The 16,049-nt window shown below is 40.7% G+C and overlaps 1 protein-coding gene across 3 annotated transcripts in view; it reads left to right on the top strand.

The window, feature by feature from the left end:
* TRA2B (transformer 2 beta homolog) overlaps window positions 1-15,725 on the top strand; it is a 32,060-nt gene extending 16,335 nt beyond the window's left edge. For all 3 annotated transcript variants that reach the window (XM_019489855.2, XM_019489856.2, XM_019489857.2), the window contains 7 exons: window positions 1,258-1,420; window positions 2,607-2,795; window positions 4,376-4,491; window positions 6,191-6,274; window positions 12,476-12,541; window positions 13,451-13,524; window positions 15,294-15,725. In XM_019489855.2, the coding sequence (XP_019345400.1) occupies window positions 1,258-1,420; window positions 2,607-2,795; window positions 4,376-4,491; window positions 6,191-6,274; window positions 12,476-12,541; window positions 13,451-13,524; window positions 15,294-15,304 (703 nt within the window). In that variant the 3' untranslated portion in view covers window positions 15,305-15,725. The remainder of the gene's footprint in view (window positions 1-1,257; window positions 1,421-2,606; window positions 2,796-4,375; window positions 4,492-6,190; window positions 6,275-12,475; window positions 12,542-13,450; window positions 13,525-15,293) is intronic.
* The last annotated feature ends 324 nt before the right edge of the window (window positions 15,726-16,049 follow it).

The following is a 16,049-nucleotide window of genomic DNA, read 5'->3' on the forward strand; positions in this document are numbered from 1 at the left end:
TTCCTTCCCTCTGCCTTTCTTTTACTGTTTCCTTCTTTGCATCTCAAAACAGAAAAGTAGTAGAATCTCTCTTGAAAGGTCTGCTGTAGCATAGATTTAGTAGGTTACTCTGGAGGGTGTTTGCCTTCATAACTACCCTGTTCTTTCCTCTGCTTTTGGAGACCATTTGAAGCACAAGTGGGAATGTGCAGAAACATCTCCAAAGGGTGTGATTAAAAACATATATTCTTCAAGGGCTTTTCCTAACTTGCCTTGCTAAATATGACTGAAGACTTCAGTAAGCTAAGAAAAAGTTAGTCATTGTATTGACATCAGCATTGAAAAAGACAAGCTATATTAGTTGAGCTGCTTAGTTTGGTGTGTGTTAGTTGAAATTCAGTCATATTTAGCTTGCACCGTCTCCCCAATTCCTTCTAACCCAGAGTTTTTGAGATCATAGAATTCTTTGGTTTAATAGAATTGAAGCAGTTGGACTCATGGGACCTTGCCTTTCACATTTCAGTGCTGGAGAGAGGGCCATAGCATTGTTTTCCCAGAGACTTTATAGAAAGGTTCCAGAGGATAAGTCATAGCTCATGGTACATACCACAAGTATGAATGTACAAAGACAATATGTGCAGCTCCAGTTAATGGTGGGTCACTTCTTAATAAGGAGAAAAATCACAGGGGTCTCTATGCCAGTCTAAAAGTCTATTTCTTTAATCTTCCTTAACTGCTAACCTCTGGGCCTTCAGGTAGATTCCTTCATTCATTTTATTTGAACTGAGCTTTTACAGTCTCATTGAATATCATGTTGTCCTATAGATAAATATTTCTTCATTCTCCCATGATATAAAAGTCTTCATATGCTTGTAGTTGTTTTCATAAGCAGAGATAGTTGCATTCTGTCAAATCTCAAGTCCCTTCCTCTTTTCAATAATATCTCTGCCAAAAATGCTATTTTCAGTCTCCTGACAGGAATATTTCTTTATCTTTTGGGACTAAACTAAGTATAAACTACTTCAAATCAAAATAAACTTAAGAAAAGTATTAACTGTTAGAAAATGCTTGGGTTTAGAATGAAAGTTGTAATTCTTTCTGAGCTGACTTAATCCTAAGAACTGGAGCTGAATTGAGTACTTGGATCCTATAAGGTGTGGTATAGCATGACTGTTATGAACTATTTTAAACAAGAAGCATGGGTATTGCAGTTCAGCATATTATGCATTGGCAACTTTTAAAACTCTTTAGAAGTAACTTAGTTCTTTCTCCCCACAGGTCTAGGTCAAGGAGGAGTTCTCGTAGACACTATACAAGATCCCGTTCCCGCTCCCGCTCTCACCGGAGGTCCCGGAGTAGGTCTTACAGTCGGGATTATCGACGACGACACAGTCATAGTCATTCCCCTATGTCTACTCGCAGGCGTCATATTGGAAATCGGGTACGACTGCCTTGCAAGTAGTTGGTTATAACATTCCCTTTCCTTTCCCTTCAAATCCGCTTCCATTTTTCTGGTTTGTAAAAAGTAAATTCCTTTGAATAACAGCAAAAATTGAGGTAGTCAAGGAAGCTGCTGTGCTTGTAGCTAGTTCTTAATAATCTTTGTACATGTTCCAAGTTCTTGGTTTTTGGCTACTGGAACACTGGGTAAGTAATAAACTAGTAGCCTTTATCTTTGAATCTTCCAACTATAAATTTATTTAAGCCATGTGGCCCCAGGCCAGAAGCCTCTGATGGGTTTCCCCGGGGGTTGCGGGAGCCTGCCAGGCTTTGCCTGGGTCCTGCTGCCCTTGGTTCCTGTCGTTTTTGACAGGAACCAAGAGCAGAGAAATATTAATTTTCTGAATTCTTTAAGGGCCCTGCGGGCAGATAGAATGGTCTCACAGGCTGGATCCGGCCCGCGGGCCATATTTTGCCCACCCCTGGTATATATCCAAATTAACCAGTCAGCATGCCACTTAAAAGTAGAAGATTAGGCATTTTCAGACACTACTCACTTCTGAAAATAAACTTGTAATGTCATTATAATATTCCCCCGCTGCTCCCTGCAGGCAGTGGTAATGGGAAGCGGAGGTGTGGGGGCGAGGCCACCAGAGCTGGCCTTGCGCCGCCGCCGCTCCTCCCCCCTGCTCCTTGGAGGTAGGGGTGGCAGTGTGAGGGGGAGTGGGGTGGGGTACTATGGTGGGGGGTGAGGGCAGCTCTTCCCCCCCCCCCCCCCCCCCCCCCACCTTGGTCCCAGGCCTACTCCTACTTCTCCATCCAGCACCTGCATCAGTCCCAAGCCCACTCCTCCTGTCTGCTCGCCGCTGCTGCATCAGCCTGGGCCTGCTGCTCCCCATTCCCCCCATTGCCACAGTGGGCCCGCTCCTCCCCACATCAGGCCTGCACCTGCTTCTCTCCCCTTGCTGGACCCCAAGAGGGAAGGGGGGGAGGGTCTACTCTTGACAAGCAATTGGCTAGTACCTCGTTATAAAAAGCTGACTTAAACGTACGGGCTTGTTGTACTTGTAGCTGGGAAGCTAACTTAAGGATCTGCCTTGAAATCTTCTGAAAGCAGCTCATGTTTGTATTGGGTTTTGCAAAAAGTAAAAGTTTTTAAACTCCAATATTTTGATTCTTTCTAATAGGCAAATCCTGACCCAAACTGCTGTCTTGGTGTGTTTGGACTGAGCCTGTATACGACTGAAAGGGATCTCAGAGAAGTGTTCTCCAAGTATGGCCCAATTGCAGATGTTTCCATTGTGTACGACCAGCAGTCTAGGCGTTCAAGAGGGTTTGCATTCGTATATTTTGAAAATGTTGAAGATGCGAAGGAAGTAAGTTGGAATATGTATGATTTGGAACATTTGCCATTCTCAGCTGCTGAAATGTTCTTGTACAGTGCTCTGCAAAACTATGGTTCTTTCTCCTGTGCTTGAGGCCAGTGTAGAAGAGGAATACAAGGAAAGATGTGAAACAGTCAAAATGCAAAATAAATATTGAGTGCCTGAGCAGTAACAGGCATAGCAAGTTCTGCAGGAAAAGTGAAGAGATTATGGTTGCATTTATTTTAAACCAGTTTGGCCAGGAGGTTTGAGGACCATTTCTTTCCAGGTTGAATTTGGATGGTCTAGTGATCTAAGCATTGGGTTTCAAATACCACAAGATAAAATTCCATCGTGGCTAACTCACTTTTACCTCTGTCTGAAAAAGTTCCACACTGCTTGTTTGTTTCCCCTGGTATAGTCATGGAAGTTCTTACCAGTCAGATAAGAACAGCACTTGACTAATGCTGCTGAGCATAATTTGGAAATTGCTTTGGAATTGCATGGGATGAAAAGTGCTATATATGTATTAAATATTGCGTACTAGCCTCTAAAGCAGATGGTTGAATGGAAAATATTTCAATATATAACAGAACTTAAAACTACGCAAATTCTAGCTCTCACAATTTGACTTGGAAGAGTTAAACAACTTGCCTTTTTAAGTTATTACTTCTTTAGGGGGGTGGTCTTCCTATCTTGGAAAGTATTCGGCAGTTTTAAAACAAGATTTAAAAAGTTTTAGTTTTCATATTGGAATGATAGCTAATTGTGTCCAAAGCCAAAATCATACTAGGTTTAATGGACATGCACAATTTTTCAAGGGTCAGCAGTAAACCAGTAGACTTTTTGCCTTGTATATCAAATTAGCTACTTAATGCTATAAAGTAGAAACTGTTTATCTGCAGCTACAGAAGAAATAGTTCTCGTACACTTTACATTTTTTGCCAAGCTCTTCTCAATTCGTTGTAAAAAAGCTACAAGTACTCTTGAGCACTTACTGAATCATATTTGCAGATCTCTCAGCACAGCATAGGAGCTTTGTTTGAAACGTGCATACAAGTATTCCATACCTATAAGGTCCACTTTAATGGATGTATAAGCATATTTGCTGAAATTAAAACATTAACGCTGCTTGCAGACGTTAAAAAATAAATAAAAAAAACCCTTTGCTTTACCAGAAGAAGCAGCAGGTTACTTTGACCCAGTTCTGCAGCATCTGTATGGATCAGGTGCTTTGGCAGGTCTTTTTGGCCCTTTTATCTAAAGCTGACTTGACCAGCTTTTGGGTAGAGGCAGCAAGGAAGCCCCCTTTGGGGCACCTGATCTGTGCAGAGCTTGGGTGAGCTGGGTCCAGCTAATGCGCTGTCTTCTGGGCATGCGCTGAGCTTGGTGCAAAATGCACTTTTAAAGTAAAGCACCTTTTTTTTTTTTTTTTTTAAATGTCTGCAAGCAGCCTATGAGCGCGCACACTTACATTCTTCTGTCTCTTGGACACTTTTTAAATTGGAGTATCTAGAACTTGTGATGGGTTGCATAAGGTTATTACCAGTCTGAAGTTAGAACAGCAATTCAGACAATGTTATTCTGTATAGGCTAAAGAGCGTGCCAACGGAATGGAACTGGATGGGAGAAGGATCCGAGTAGATTTCTCCATAACAAAAAGACCTCATACTCCTACGCCTGGAATCTACATGGGGAGACCTACTTAGTAAGTTATCCCTGAAATAAGGTGGCACCAGTACCCACCCCACTTCCCTCCCCTTGCCCCAAAAAACCCAATAGCCTCTTCTATTTTGTTTGTCTACAAGAGCACAAAGTATTTCTGCTTCTGTATGTTCCTACTTTGTCATGCTCTGCATTTTGGTTTCTTTTTTAATCATCAACAGGGAGCCTGGTTTTCCATTTCCAATGGAAAAACAAAACCACAGATTTCCCCCTTTTTTATCAGCGAGAACACGGATTTCTCCTTTTTATATAGAAACCCACAGATTCCCTGCTCTTGCAAACATCTCTGGAAGCTGGTTGAGCTCCAGCCTAGGAGAGCTGTTTGCAAACAGGGTGGGGAAAACCCCCAGCCCTGCCCAGAAGGGCAGGGTCTGAGGCTCTTAATCAGCCACAGCTGTGCTCAGCTCAGCTCAGCTTCATTCTTTGTTCCCAGAGCCTGAGGTAAGTGGGGCTTGCAGGGGGCTGGGGACCCCTCTGGCAGGGCTGGGGGATTGCAGGTCATGGTTGGGGGCACTGGCAGGACTGGGGGGCCCAGGAGCCAGCCTCACGAGCCCCACCGAAGCAGGCAGAGCAGTGGAGGAGCTGGCTCCATGCTGCTTTTGCTGCAGCTGCTTGCTGCTAGGGGCAGGGAGCTGCAGACTTATGGCCCTGAGCCCACAGCCCTAGCAGCTGGGAGCCCTCTCTGCAGGGCTGGGGGGCAGGGCCTGTGGCTGGGGGCACGAGTAGGTCGGGGGGCTGTTGGGGCAATGAAGGGCACCAGCAGGGTTGGGATGGCTTTAGGGGTGAGTGAGGGGCACCGGGGGGGAGTTGTTAGGGGGCAAGTGAGGGGCACCAGCACAGCTGCAGGGGGCTTTTAATTTTAATAAGGGATTTGGGGGGTTTTGTCAGAACCAGGATCCCTGATCAGGGTCCCTTTTTGAATGCTACTTGTACAACACCTGGCATATGGCTATAAAGTTTAGGCATTTGTGTGCTAATCTGTGCAGCTACTTTAAAGAAGCATTTGTTTCTACAATATACTGTAATGTTTTATTGTAAGTTAAATCATATATATCACTATCTCCATAGCCAGGAATGGAAATAAGAGTTAATTGGAAAGCAAAATATCAGGGAACAGTTGAAGCATTTTCCAGATTCACCTTTCTGATCTCCAAATTAGTCAGTCCTTAATTTAGTTCTGTTTTGTGAGTGTGCTTCTTACATTTGTGCAAGTGTCACTTTCCCTGGAAAACCCAGGAGGTTATAATAGCAAGCTTTAGTTGTACAGCGCTGCTTAATAGGATAGTTAAAATTTGGACATTAGGCTTTAAACCCAAATGCTTATTTCTTAACAAACTGAAAAGACTTGTTCCTTCGGCTGATGGCGGTTTTTTTTTTTAAATTGGGCTTTTTAAAATAATGCCTGTGTAACTGAAATGTTATGCTTGAAGTCATCTTTGGCCTAACAAGGATATATTGTTCCAAAGGGAACATCTTCAAGGTAGAAGAAAAGAAAAAGTTGGCTTGGGGAGAAATTATTCCCAGAACCCATTTTGGATGATTAAATGCAAAGAATAGTTGGGTTGGGTTTGCAGTTGTTACATGTATTTCATGATGTTATTTGAAAACTTCTACAGCTGTGTTAACTGAATGTACTCTTTTGTATTGTATTAAATGCAACTGTGACTGTTTTACTGTTATAGCGGCAGCTCCAGAAGGAGAGATTACTATGACAGGGGATATGACAGAGGGTACGATGATCGGGATTATTACAGCAGGTCATATAGGTGAGTTGGTATTAACTAGTACTTCCAAAAAGAGGAAAAAAGCCTTCAAATCATCTTGCAATATAGCTTTCTAAAAACTGTTTATGAAAATAACTTACCTGTGTTTCTTCTAACTATGCTTTGTGCCTTGGAATTCTTGTAAAATCACTTAATTTTATATTCAAATTCTGGTTTTGAAATCTCTGGTTCTTACTACACATCTTTGTGTTGACTCTGACTGCACAAGAGGAAGAACTGTTGTTGGTCAAACCTGGAATGGACTCTTGTTCAAGGAGAACTTTCAGTTCATCCTAAGATTAGTCCAAGATGCTATCTTGTTAAATTTGTAACTAAGCATACAAATATACATATCATGTACTTCAATATTGGTGATTTATCTTGAGTTAAGAGTAAGACATCTTTGATGCAGTTATATGTTTGAAAAAATTCTACCACAGCTGTACCTCCACCAGAGGTAGCAATGTTCAAATTGTATCAGAGAGGCCATCACTTGGGTTTTTACCACTGTGTTTTAAGGTGACTTGTAACAAAAGAGTTCAAACTGTTGCCACTGTTATTACCAGTAGTAGGAGTATGACAGTGGAAGACTTTTTATGTGAGTGTAACGCAGCATCAAAAAGTAACGAGCCTTTTCTTTTAATACCAAGCAGCAGTTGCTCACTTATGCACGGTATTTAGTCTGACGTGTCCCATAAAAGGACAGTGTCAGGCTGGTACAGAAAACAACAAGGTTAACCTATATTCCAAGACAGTGCATCTATTTGTTAACTCCTGGGCATCCAGAGTTGGATTTTCTTGCTGTAAAATCTGTTCCAGACAACAGCTGCTCCAGAATCCACCAGCACAATTAGCTGTAGGAAATGCAAAGTTTTAAATGGGAGGAATTGAAATAATTAAATGCAGTGCTTATTACTGAATTGTACCTACAACACTAACATAAGTATAGTCAAGGAATTTTAAATACAGTGGTAAAGATAAAAGAACAGAAGACAATTAGTGGAAAAACAATGTGGATGAAACATCATGATTTTTTTTTTTCTTTTTGCAGAGGGTTTAAATATGAAGGCCTATCCCAGCATGACTCAAAGATAGTTTGGCTAACATGAATGGTGTTTGATTTGGGGATCAAATGATTTTTTGATCAAAATGGCAGGTAGCATTTTAGCTTCCACACAAGGATTGAGTTGTGGGGGGGATAAGTCTGTCCAGAGAATCAAGCTTTCTGGCTGACCATAGTAATGGGATGAAATTTTGTAATGAAAGAACCCTTGAAGATACCATCTAATTTTCATTATCTCAAGTTGTCCTTATTACTCCATTTATATCCAGGTCCCTTTGAACAGACAAGTTCAGCTTGCCTGACATCTAATGCAGTTAAACCTAGATTTCAAGAAATCCAATACACTTGCCCTACCTTAATCTCACTCTTTTCAGCTGCTCTTTTTTTTTTTTTTTTTTTTTAAATCCTCTTGCTGGGGTGCTGTGTTTTTCCAATTGCTTAGGAAATTTGGGTTCCTATAAGATCCTGTCTGTCTTCATTAAATTGCATTTTCTGTTCAACACCATGGTAATTTGTTGGGGAGGTGGAGGGAGAATTGTCTGCATTTACTTGATTACATATCTCTACAACGATACTATAAAACTTACTTGGAACTTGATTTTAAAAAAGTTGACCTTTTTGCTAGTTTTGTCATTTGATCATTTTGATGAAAATGTAGAAAGTTTTTATTAAATGAATCTTCAGGTTATTGGCCTGCACAAAGCTGGGTTAAACAAAAAACATGTTATACATAGAGGAGCTCTTCATTCTGGCATATTTACAGAATAACTATACTACTGAAATGGTTAAAGTTGCAATCTAGCACTTAAGGCTAATTGATGTTTTCTAACTTGCCTGTTTGTATACATTGCTGTAGTTTTAATGCTTATGTGAAGGAGGCTGCATTGAGATTGGATACCCTTCATTCTGGCTTTCATGTGCTGGACTCTAGAGTAATTGTTTTTAAATGTAGTTAGTGTTACTCTCTAGGTTTCCTTTTAAAAAAAAAAAGGGGGGGGTTGGAATCCTGTTTGATGCACTGATACCATCTGAATCATTCCCAGTACTGAAAGATGGTGACCATTGCTTCTCTCTCTCTCTCCCTGTTTTTGTTTTGTTTTTTTTTCCCTCACCAGCTTTCACTCAGCTACTTTTTTGTCCAGTCCCAACACTGTCATACTTCTTGGCCTAATCTGTTCTGTTCTCTGATCTGTTGAAACAGATGATTTTAATACATGCTGCTTGGAATTTAATAGTGGGGGTACAGAAGAAATGAGCTTTCTACTCTGTTTTTTTGGCTGTTTGCCCTTCGTAGGTGAGGACAGTCAAAACTGAGAGAGTCCCTCTGAGACAGCGGAGAATGCATATGTGTAGTTGGGTCATCACAAGGATTTTTGAAAGCTTGGAATGTGGCCACTTAAGACCAAACCTTTTAAAATAGTATTAGTAGCTACAGTGTAGTCTCCTTTTAATACATCTGAGCTGTACCTCTTTTCAAAGCTTCGTTGGCCATTGTTGGATAGATTTTACAGGACTAGCAAAAGGCATATTCCTGGAACAAAGGCCACATCTTGGCAAAGTTTTTAGTCTTGTTCTAGAGTGTGTTGGCACCAGTATTTTCCAACAAAATGATTATCATCACTTTTAACATGACAGAATAATCTGTTTTCCATAATTTTATTCTCAGGTTGAAACTGCTTCAGCTGCATTTAAAAAAAAAAAAAGTAAGCTTAAAACAGTTAACTAGCATATAAGCTAGTCCAAACCACTGGCAAAATTCTAAGCAACTGAAAGTAGGTCTTAGTTGGGGGGTGTTGGGCAACCTTCATAGGGAACACTACTAATTCTGCCTATGCTGATTATGTAATTAGCTTAAGGGCTCAGAGTTCTCTTGCTCCTGTTTTTTACATTGGAATTTTATCACAAACTCCATCTTAAATCCAAGAGTATTAGTTCAGGAAAATCTTAGAGGAGCAATTATTTACCATTAATTCTTCCTCCTTTCCTTCCCTCTCCCCCCTTAATCTCATGTGGAATAAACAAAGTAAGTTTGGTTTTTTTTTCCCTTTTTTTTTTTTTAATCTAAAAAGTCTATTCAGAAGCCCACAAATCTGTCCATGATTTTCCTTCATTGAATTTCGACTAACAAGAGTTTGAATTCAGGTGAAGGGCAGTCGGAAAGATGGGCAAGATTCTAAGCAGTATCCGCAAGAGAGTTCCATTGAGCAAACTGGTCCTGCTGCTGCGCCTAACCATGATGTGTCAGTAGGATGATGCATCAGTAGGACTAGAAGCATTTTCACTTGCTCACTACTTATACCAATGAGAACAGCTAGTTGCACAATCTTGCCTGCACACAGGAAAATAAATGGCAGCCCATATTTAGAAAACTCGCTAGTAAGATGCACATTCAGTTCTTTTTGTGGCAGACATGAGGGGTGAGCCGTATCTTCTCTACGGGCAGCACAACAGAGCATGGCAGCAGGTTTTGTTCTGCTGTTTCCAGGATAGCTGGAGTTGCACTCGGCATTCCCCCTCCTTCCCTCCTCTCCCCTTAGGGCTAAATCGGAAACCTTCTGAATAGGAGCTTGGCATCTAAATACCTTTTTAGATCTGGCCCTAAATGATCTAGAATGATATGCTTTTAGCGTGGTCGTACTCAACAAGTTTAAAGAAGGTCTGTCTGACCTTGTATAAGTTCATCAAGGGTAATTGGCCCTCCATCTATTATCCTACCTCTTCCCTTCCTTGTTTACGAATAAGGGGAGTACTTTTCGTCTTTGTTTTATTGTATAGTATTCTTTTCCTAGAGGCTGAGGTTAAGGCATGGTTTAGTGACTTCCACATCTCAGTTTTCTGAGTACTGAATCCCCTCACCTAAACTTCCAAATATGATGCTGAAAAATTGGACTGAGTTGGGGCACTTTACTGTCATTTGGGAGTAAATTTGCATTGGGTTTAGTGCATGTAATGATATTGTGTAAAAGCAACTTGAAGCCCTTTTACATGCTGTACTCTAATGCACCCAACACTGGAGTAGAGCTGAAAAATCAGTTGGTGCCATCTGGTGTGTTGCATTGTTCTTTCATCTGAACAGTGAAATCTTACTTGTAATCCAGTATCAAATAAGAATTGCCTGTTATAGCTTACTCCCTCAATATGTGGTATGGGACCTATAATGCTTAGCTGAACAAGACTGCAAAGTGTTGCAACAAGTTGTAAGCCCTTCCCTTACAAACAGGGTATTTGTATACATTTGAACTGTGCACAGAGATCTTGGTAAAATGAAACTACATTCAGCCTTTAGAAAAGGAATTCCCAAATAGAAATTGTCAATATGTGAAATCTTTTCTTGCTTCATATTAAAAGTGCTAACTGATGGTTTTTGAGACCTGCTGTATTTACAAGGGTTTTTAGCATCCATTTACCCCTTCTTTTCTCTATGCAAATTACATTCATACTCCAAGTCCCAGTGAAATGGTTTTGTTGTCACCAGTGTTTCTGAACCAGGCTGCACCTTTAGGTGTGAAAACATCTATATGCCATTCACAAGATGAACCAATATCTTTTAAATAAGAAATCTATAGTATCAAGAACATTTTGCCCTGTTGTAGTCTTTGCAACAAAAATTGCTCTACTTTTCTGTAATCAAAAAATGAGTGAGGGCTCAGAGCTGACATTTTCTAAGAGGAGTCTTGAACTTAAAGTGGTTGAGAATCTCCCCAAACTGGTCTATACCACCACCTCAGGATGCACTCACATTACCTTTTAATCATGGTTGCTGTGTTCCCAGTTCCCTGTGAATAATCAGTAGCTGAGTCGGGGCACTTTGCTGTCATTTGAATAATGTGAATCAGTACCTGATTATTCACAGGGCTCTTTGCTTCCAGTAGCAATTTGGAGCACTTGGCACCTTTTCAAACTTTCTGTGCATTCTTTGAGCTTAATTCTGTCAGGCATGAGGATCATTTGTGTGGGGGCAGAGTTAAGGACCATGTGTGCTAGAAATGATCTCTCAGACTCTAGTGATTTGCATGGGCTAGGGGTGACAACAGAATGGGCAAAGCTATTTTAATTGCATACCACCTGTCTCAACAGAATAAAAAATGTTCACACCCAAGATGACATGCCTAAGTAACTGTGAAACTTATTTTTGTAACACTCTTTTTCTCTTGTCTAAAGCTTGGATTGCAAGCTTTGTTGCATGGGCTTGGCACTACTTTGTTTGCATTGCAAGGTATCTGACATGCTTCTGGATGCTCTAGAAAAGTAGTTCTTGACCCTTTTAGACTCAAGGTATCCTTTGATAGACTTGAGGCACCCTTAGGAAAGTGCTAGCTCCTAGTTTTCACTTGTTTTCTGACTACAGAAAAATAACAACTTGGAAAGACCACAACGGGTTGAAAGGTTTTTTTCTTAACACTGCAGCATTCTATTTGAAATCTCTGGATTTAATTTGTTAATCATTGGCGTACATAGCATTTCTAACGTTGTGGCACCCCTGAAAGGCTCTTTGAGAACCCCAAGTTGCTGTGATTCTTAACCAGAGTGCCACTGCTTTAAAACTATAACATCTGTTTTGGATGTCTTGTGCACTGTGAGTGACTCTTCCTCCTTATGGAGAATGTCTTGCTTGGCTGCTGTGTTTAAGAAGTCTCATTATTGCTTTTAATAAGCTTCTCCCATGCATTGAATCTGTTTGCTCATGTTTCCACATAGGAATGAGCTGATTGCACATGTCATACTTGGCGGGGGAGGGGGAAGGAAACAAATAAAACAAGATGCCCAGCTGGATGTGCAAGTACAAGGTTTTGCACATCTTGACAATCACTGGATTTTGTATGCTTTATGTTAAAATAGTCTTGAGCTGCTGCTTGGAGGATAGAAAAGTGTAAAATACAGTTTAAGCCACTTGAAACATGAGCCCTTTTTCACTTTCCTGAATGCTGTGACGTTAGCCAAGTGACACTACACAAATTAAGTGTAATGAAAAACGGTAGTTTGTTTATCTTATGCAGCACTCTTAGACATTTTATCTCTCCTGTGTGATCAGACTAGAATTGTACCTGCAAATGGTTTCTCTGTGTATGTGCCTTTCTCTTGTTTTATGTCTTTGCAAGTAAAATGACGTTTGCATTTATTTATTGCTTTTGTCTTCACAGAGGAGGAGGTGGAGGAGGAGGAGGAGGAGGGTGGAGAGCTGTCCAAGACAGAGATCAGTTTTACAGGTATGCTAGGAAATGATTTAATATGCAGAGAACAGTGGAAATGTTCAGGGGGAAAAAAGGCTACATAAGAATCAAACAGCCAGAGCCTAGTGCATCTTCCAAAGCATTAAAGGGAAGTGGTTAGACATGGAAGTTAGTTAATTTCTGTCAGCAACACCACTTGCCACCTGAAAGGTGTATAGATGGGTGCTATGGTTTTTTTAGCATAAACTGGCATTGCACATTTTCCCTCCATAATGCTCCAGTCTATGCCAAGGGGTTAAGCAGTTACTGAAAAAATCTGAGATACTCTGAGCTTTGGGTTGGGGGTATGGATTTAGTCTAGAAAGAAGGGGATCCCCAGTTAAGTCCAGTACAAAGATTTCATGCTGTTAGCTGTCCATCTCAGATTTAACTTTAAGAAGTTTTCATGTTATGGAATGCTGCTTGAGGTGGGTGTTAATCTTGTCTGTAATGAGTCATATAGCAGGAAATTTATTTAAACTAAATTATTTAAAAAAATATCGTCTCTGTAACTGGTTTATTCATAAAAGGGTTATAGAATGCAAAAATAGCGTTTTCATTAGAAAGAGTGAGTATAACAAGTTTGTTTTTTCCGTGTGCTACTGATTTCATAGATGCCATCTAGTACTAGGGCTAACTAACTACACACTATCTATTAGTACACTGTATGGATAGTTCTATAACTGAAGTAGTGTGTATTTTCAGTGAATAAGTTACCATTGTTAAACAGCTGAGTGGACTGTGGGTGTGGCAAAGTTAATAATTGATGTCAGGAACTGGTTACATCCAGTAATCACCGGTGTCTGTGTGCCAAAGGAAAATTAGAGAATGCAGTATCTTTCCCTATCACATCAATTAACATAAATATTAATAACCTTCTGAAACTGGAATTGACTCTTTCCACAGGAGGCGATCACCATCACCATATTACAGCCGAGGAGGTTACAGATCTCGTTCCCGATCTCGATCCTATTCGCCTCGTAAGTGGTCTTGTTTTAGAACTGGCAGTTCAAAAGCAGCTATGCTGTTAAGTGCTTGTGTAGAATGCTTTGGATAGAGATGATCCTGCCTTGAGCAGGATTGGACAGGAACAGTGGAGAACGACCTTTTTGGCAGGTGTGCCACTCTGATCCCCTTCCCCTGGCTGATCAACTGCTCTGCTTTCTGGTGCTCTGCCCTGTGCTCCCTAGCTGAACTGCTTTGTTTTCTTCTCCCTTGCCTACCTTGCTGTCATGTTGCCTGACCTTCTGAGGTCCCTTTTGGCCTTGTTTTTTTTGTGGTTTGATTGGACTTCAATTAACTTAAACAATTATTTGAATGGGCAAATGCATATTGAATGTGTAATGCATATTCCATTGGAAAAATGAATACTGGCTTCTCCACCGTTTAAAGATGAGACCAATGCTAATTTTATTCTTCGGAACTTTACGAAAGCATCCCTTCAGGTTTTTTAATATACTGTTTAAAGAGTTGTGGGCAGCCCAGTTGCCATGTGCTGTCTTGTCACATTTACAGCTTTGGTTATGCCTCTGTACATGTCAGGAGTGACCTTTTAGTCCCAACAGGCATTTAAAAGGTAGCTGAGGTTCCCAACATGATGATCTTTGCCTACTGCGTACAACATCTTAAATTTGAGATCTTGCACGTTTTAGAAAAGGGCTCTCCGAATATCTGTTTTTGCTTTTTATATAGCAGCCATACATTTATCTCCTGTACAGAATGCCAGTTGAAATATAACTGCACGTAATTTGGCTTATTTGGCAGTCAGAATTGACTAACATGTAAGGTTGGCACTTCAGTCCTTTAGAACCATGTCTGCCTTCCTTGTCTGCTTTTTGAGTAAGCCCTGTCCATTTCAAGGCTGCTATTCCAGGCAAGGTGCCCCAAGTGAAGTGCAAGTGACTGAGAGCTTGCTGTTCCCACATGAGTTGGTACACATGATTAAATCACTTCATCAGTGCCTTCTTTTAATTTTAAAGTAATTGGATTTTGAGAAATGGGTTGTACCATTCACATGCACTGCCTCCCACCTCCCCCTTTATCTACTGCAGTGGTTCAAACTGTTTTATGGTCAAAGCACCCCACCTCCACTTCTTTTGAATGTGGTGGCAACCCCTCCTTTCCTAAGTAAGAACCATTGTTGGTGCAGTCTCAGTTTGCCTCTGTGCTCCTCAGCCAGGTCTCTGCCTCCAGGTGAAACGGCCTGCTGCACAGCTTGCCAGAGGAGGGCTGTTCATGTGCTGCTTCTGTATTAGGGCTCTCTCATCACCCTAAAGGAGGTGGGAGCTACCTCATGCTGCATAACCCTTCCTGGTCCATTGTCTCAGCTGCTTCTGGTTCCAGGGAAAATGTAAGGGGTACTGGACCAAGAAGTGCTGCCCAGCAGGAAGCAGTTTGCTGTCTGCATTAGGCTGATCAGGGAGCCCTAATTTCAGTGGGAGAGCATGGGGCAATCTTACCTGTCCGGTGTTGCCATGGCACCCCAGGTAAGCCTGTAGATCTGTATTTTTCAACTGGCTTGTAAGGTAATAACTCATGTCATTGCTCCTCCTGTTTCTGACTACCTCCAACCCAAATCCTATGGGAGGTGTCCACTGAGTTCACATGTGCAGCCCAATCTGTAGCTCTTCAAATTGAGTATCTTTTTGAGCAGGGCAACTCCACAGATGCAGATGAGGTACACTTTAAAAATGCTGGCTAAAGACCATTGCTCCTTAGAAGTCTAATAGATGTGTAATTTTTTTTACAGGTCGCTATTAAAACATGGAATTTCAAAGAATTTCTGGTTACAGCCCTTGAGTTGGAATCGCAGACTTGTGGACAATATTTTTATTGTCTCTTCTGTTTCAAAAGTGAACAGTGCCTAGTGAATAGGTGACTTTGACACCTTTTATGAAGACTACTTTTTGGTGATGTTAAAACGCTGTTTCATTCTGCATATCTGTTGTGTAGTTTGGTGCTTTGTTCAGAGTTGTGTTTTGAGAGGAGTATGTTTTGCATGTATTTTTTTAGTCTCAATTTTGACTGCTAAAACGTTTCTATTGTAAAAAGGAAAAAAAACAACCTGTTCATTTAAAGTTTTTTCTACTGATTCCAGGGTATTCTGAAGATCAAAACCTGTGTAAAATGCTTTCAAATGGTAAAAATAAACATTTTGATTTTTACTTCCTTTACAACCTCATCTTGTGCTTTAGCCATTTTATTTCTTCCTCATCCATCTCTCTTTAGTATAGTAACAGTATTTGAAAGAAGACCGTCTACAGCCTGTCAATATACATAACATGAAGCTGGTGGATAAAACATCAGGTTTACACTGTAATCCATATTGCTGTTGCCTATATAAAATTTGTTTTTCATATGTACCAGGAGATGCTGATTTCAGTATCTAATTAATCAAGCCCTGATACATAACCAACCAGCAGCAAGGATGATGAATATACTTGAATAGAAATGTAGTTTGGGAGAGGCTTTTTTGTAACTGACTATTACATTGGCAGTGTTGGGC

Source organism: Alligator mississippiensis, chromosome 7 (assembly GCF_030867095.1).
Source record: "Alligator mississippiensis isolate rAllMis1 chromosome 7, rAllMis1, whole genome shotgun sequence".
NCBI lineage: Eukaryota > Metazoa > Chordata > Crocodylia > Alligatoridae > Alligator > Alligator mississippiensis.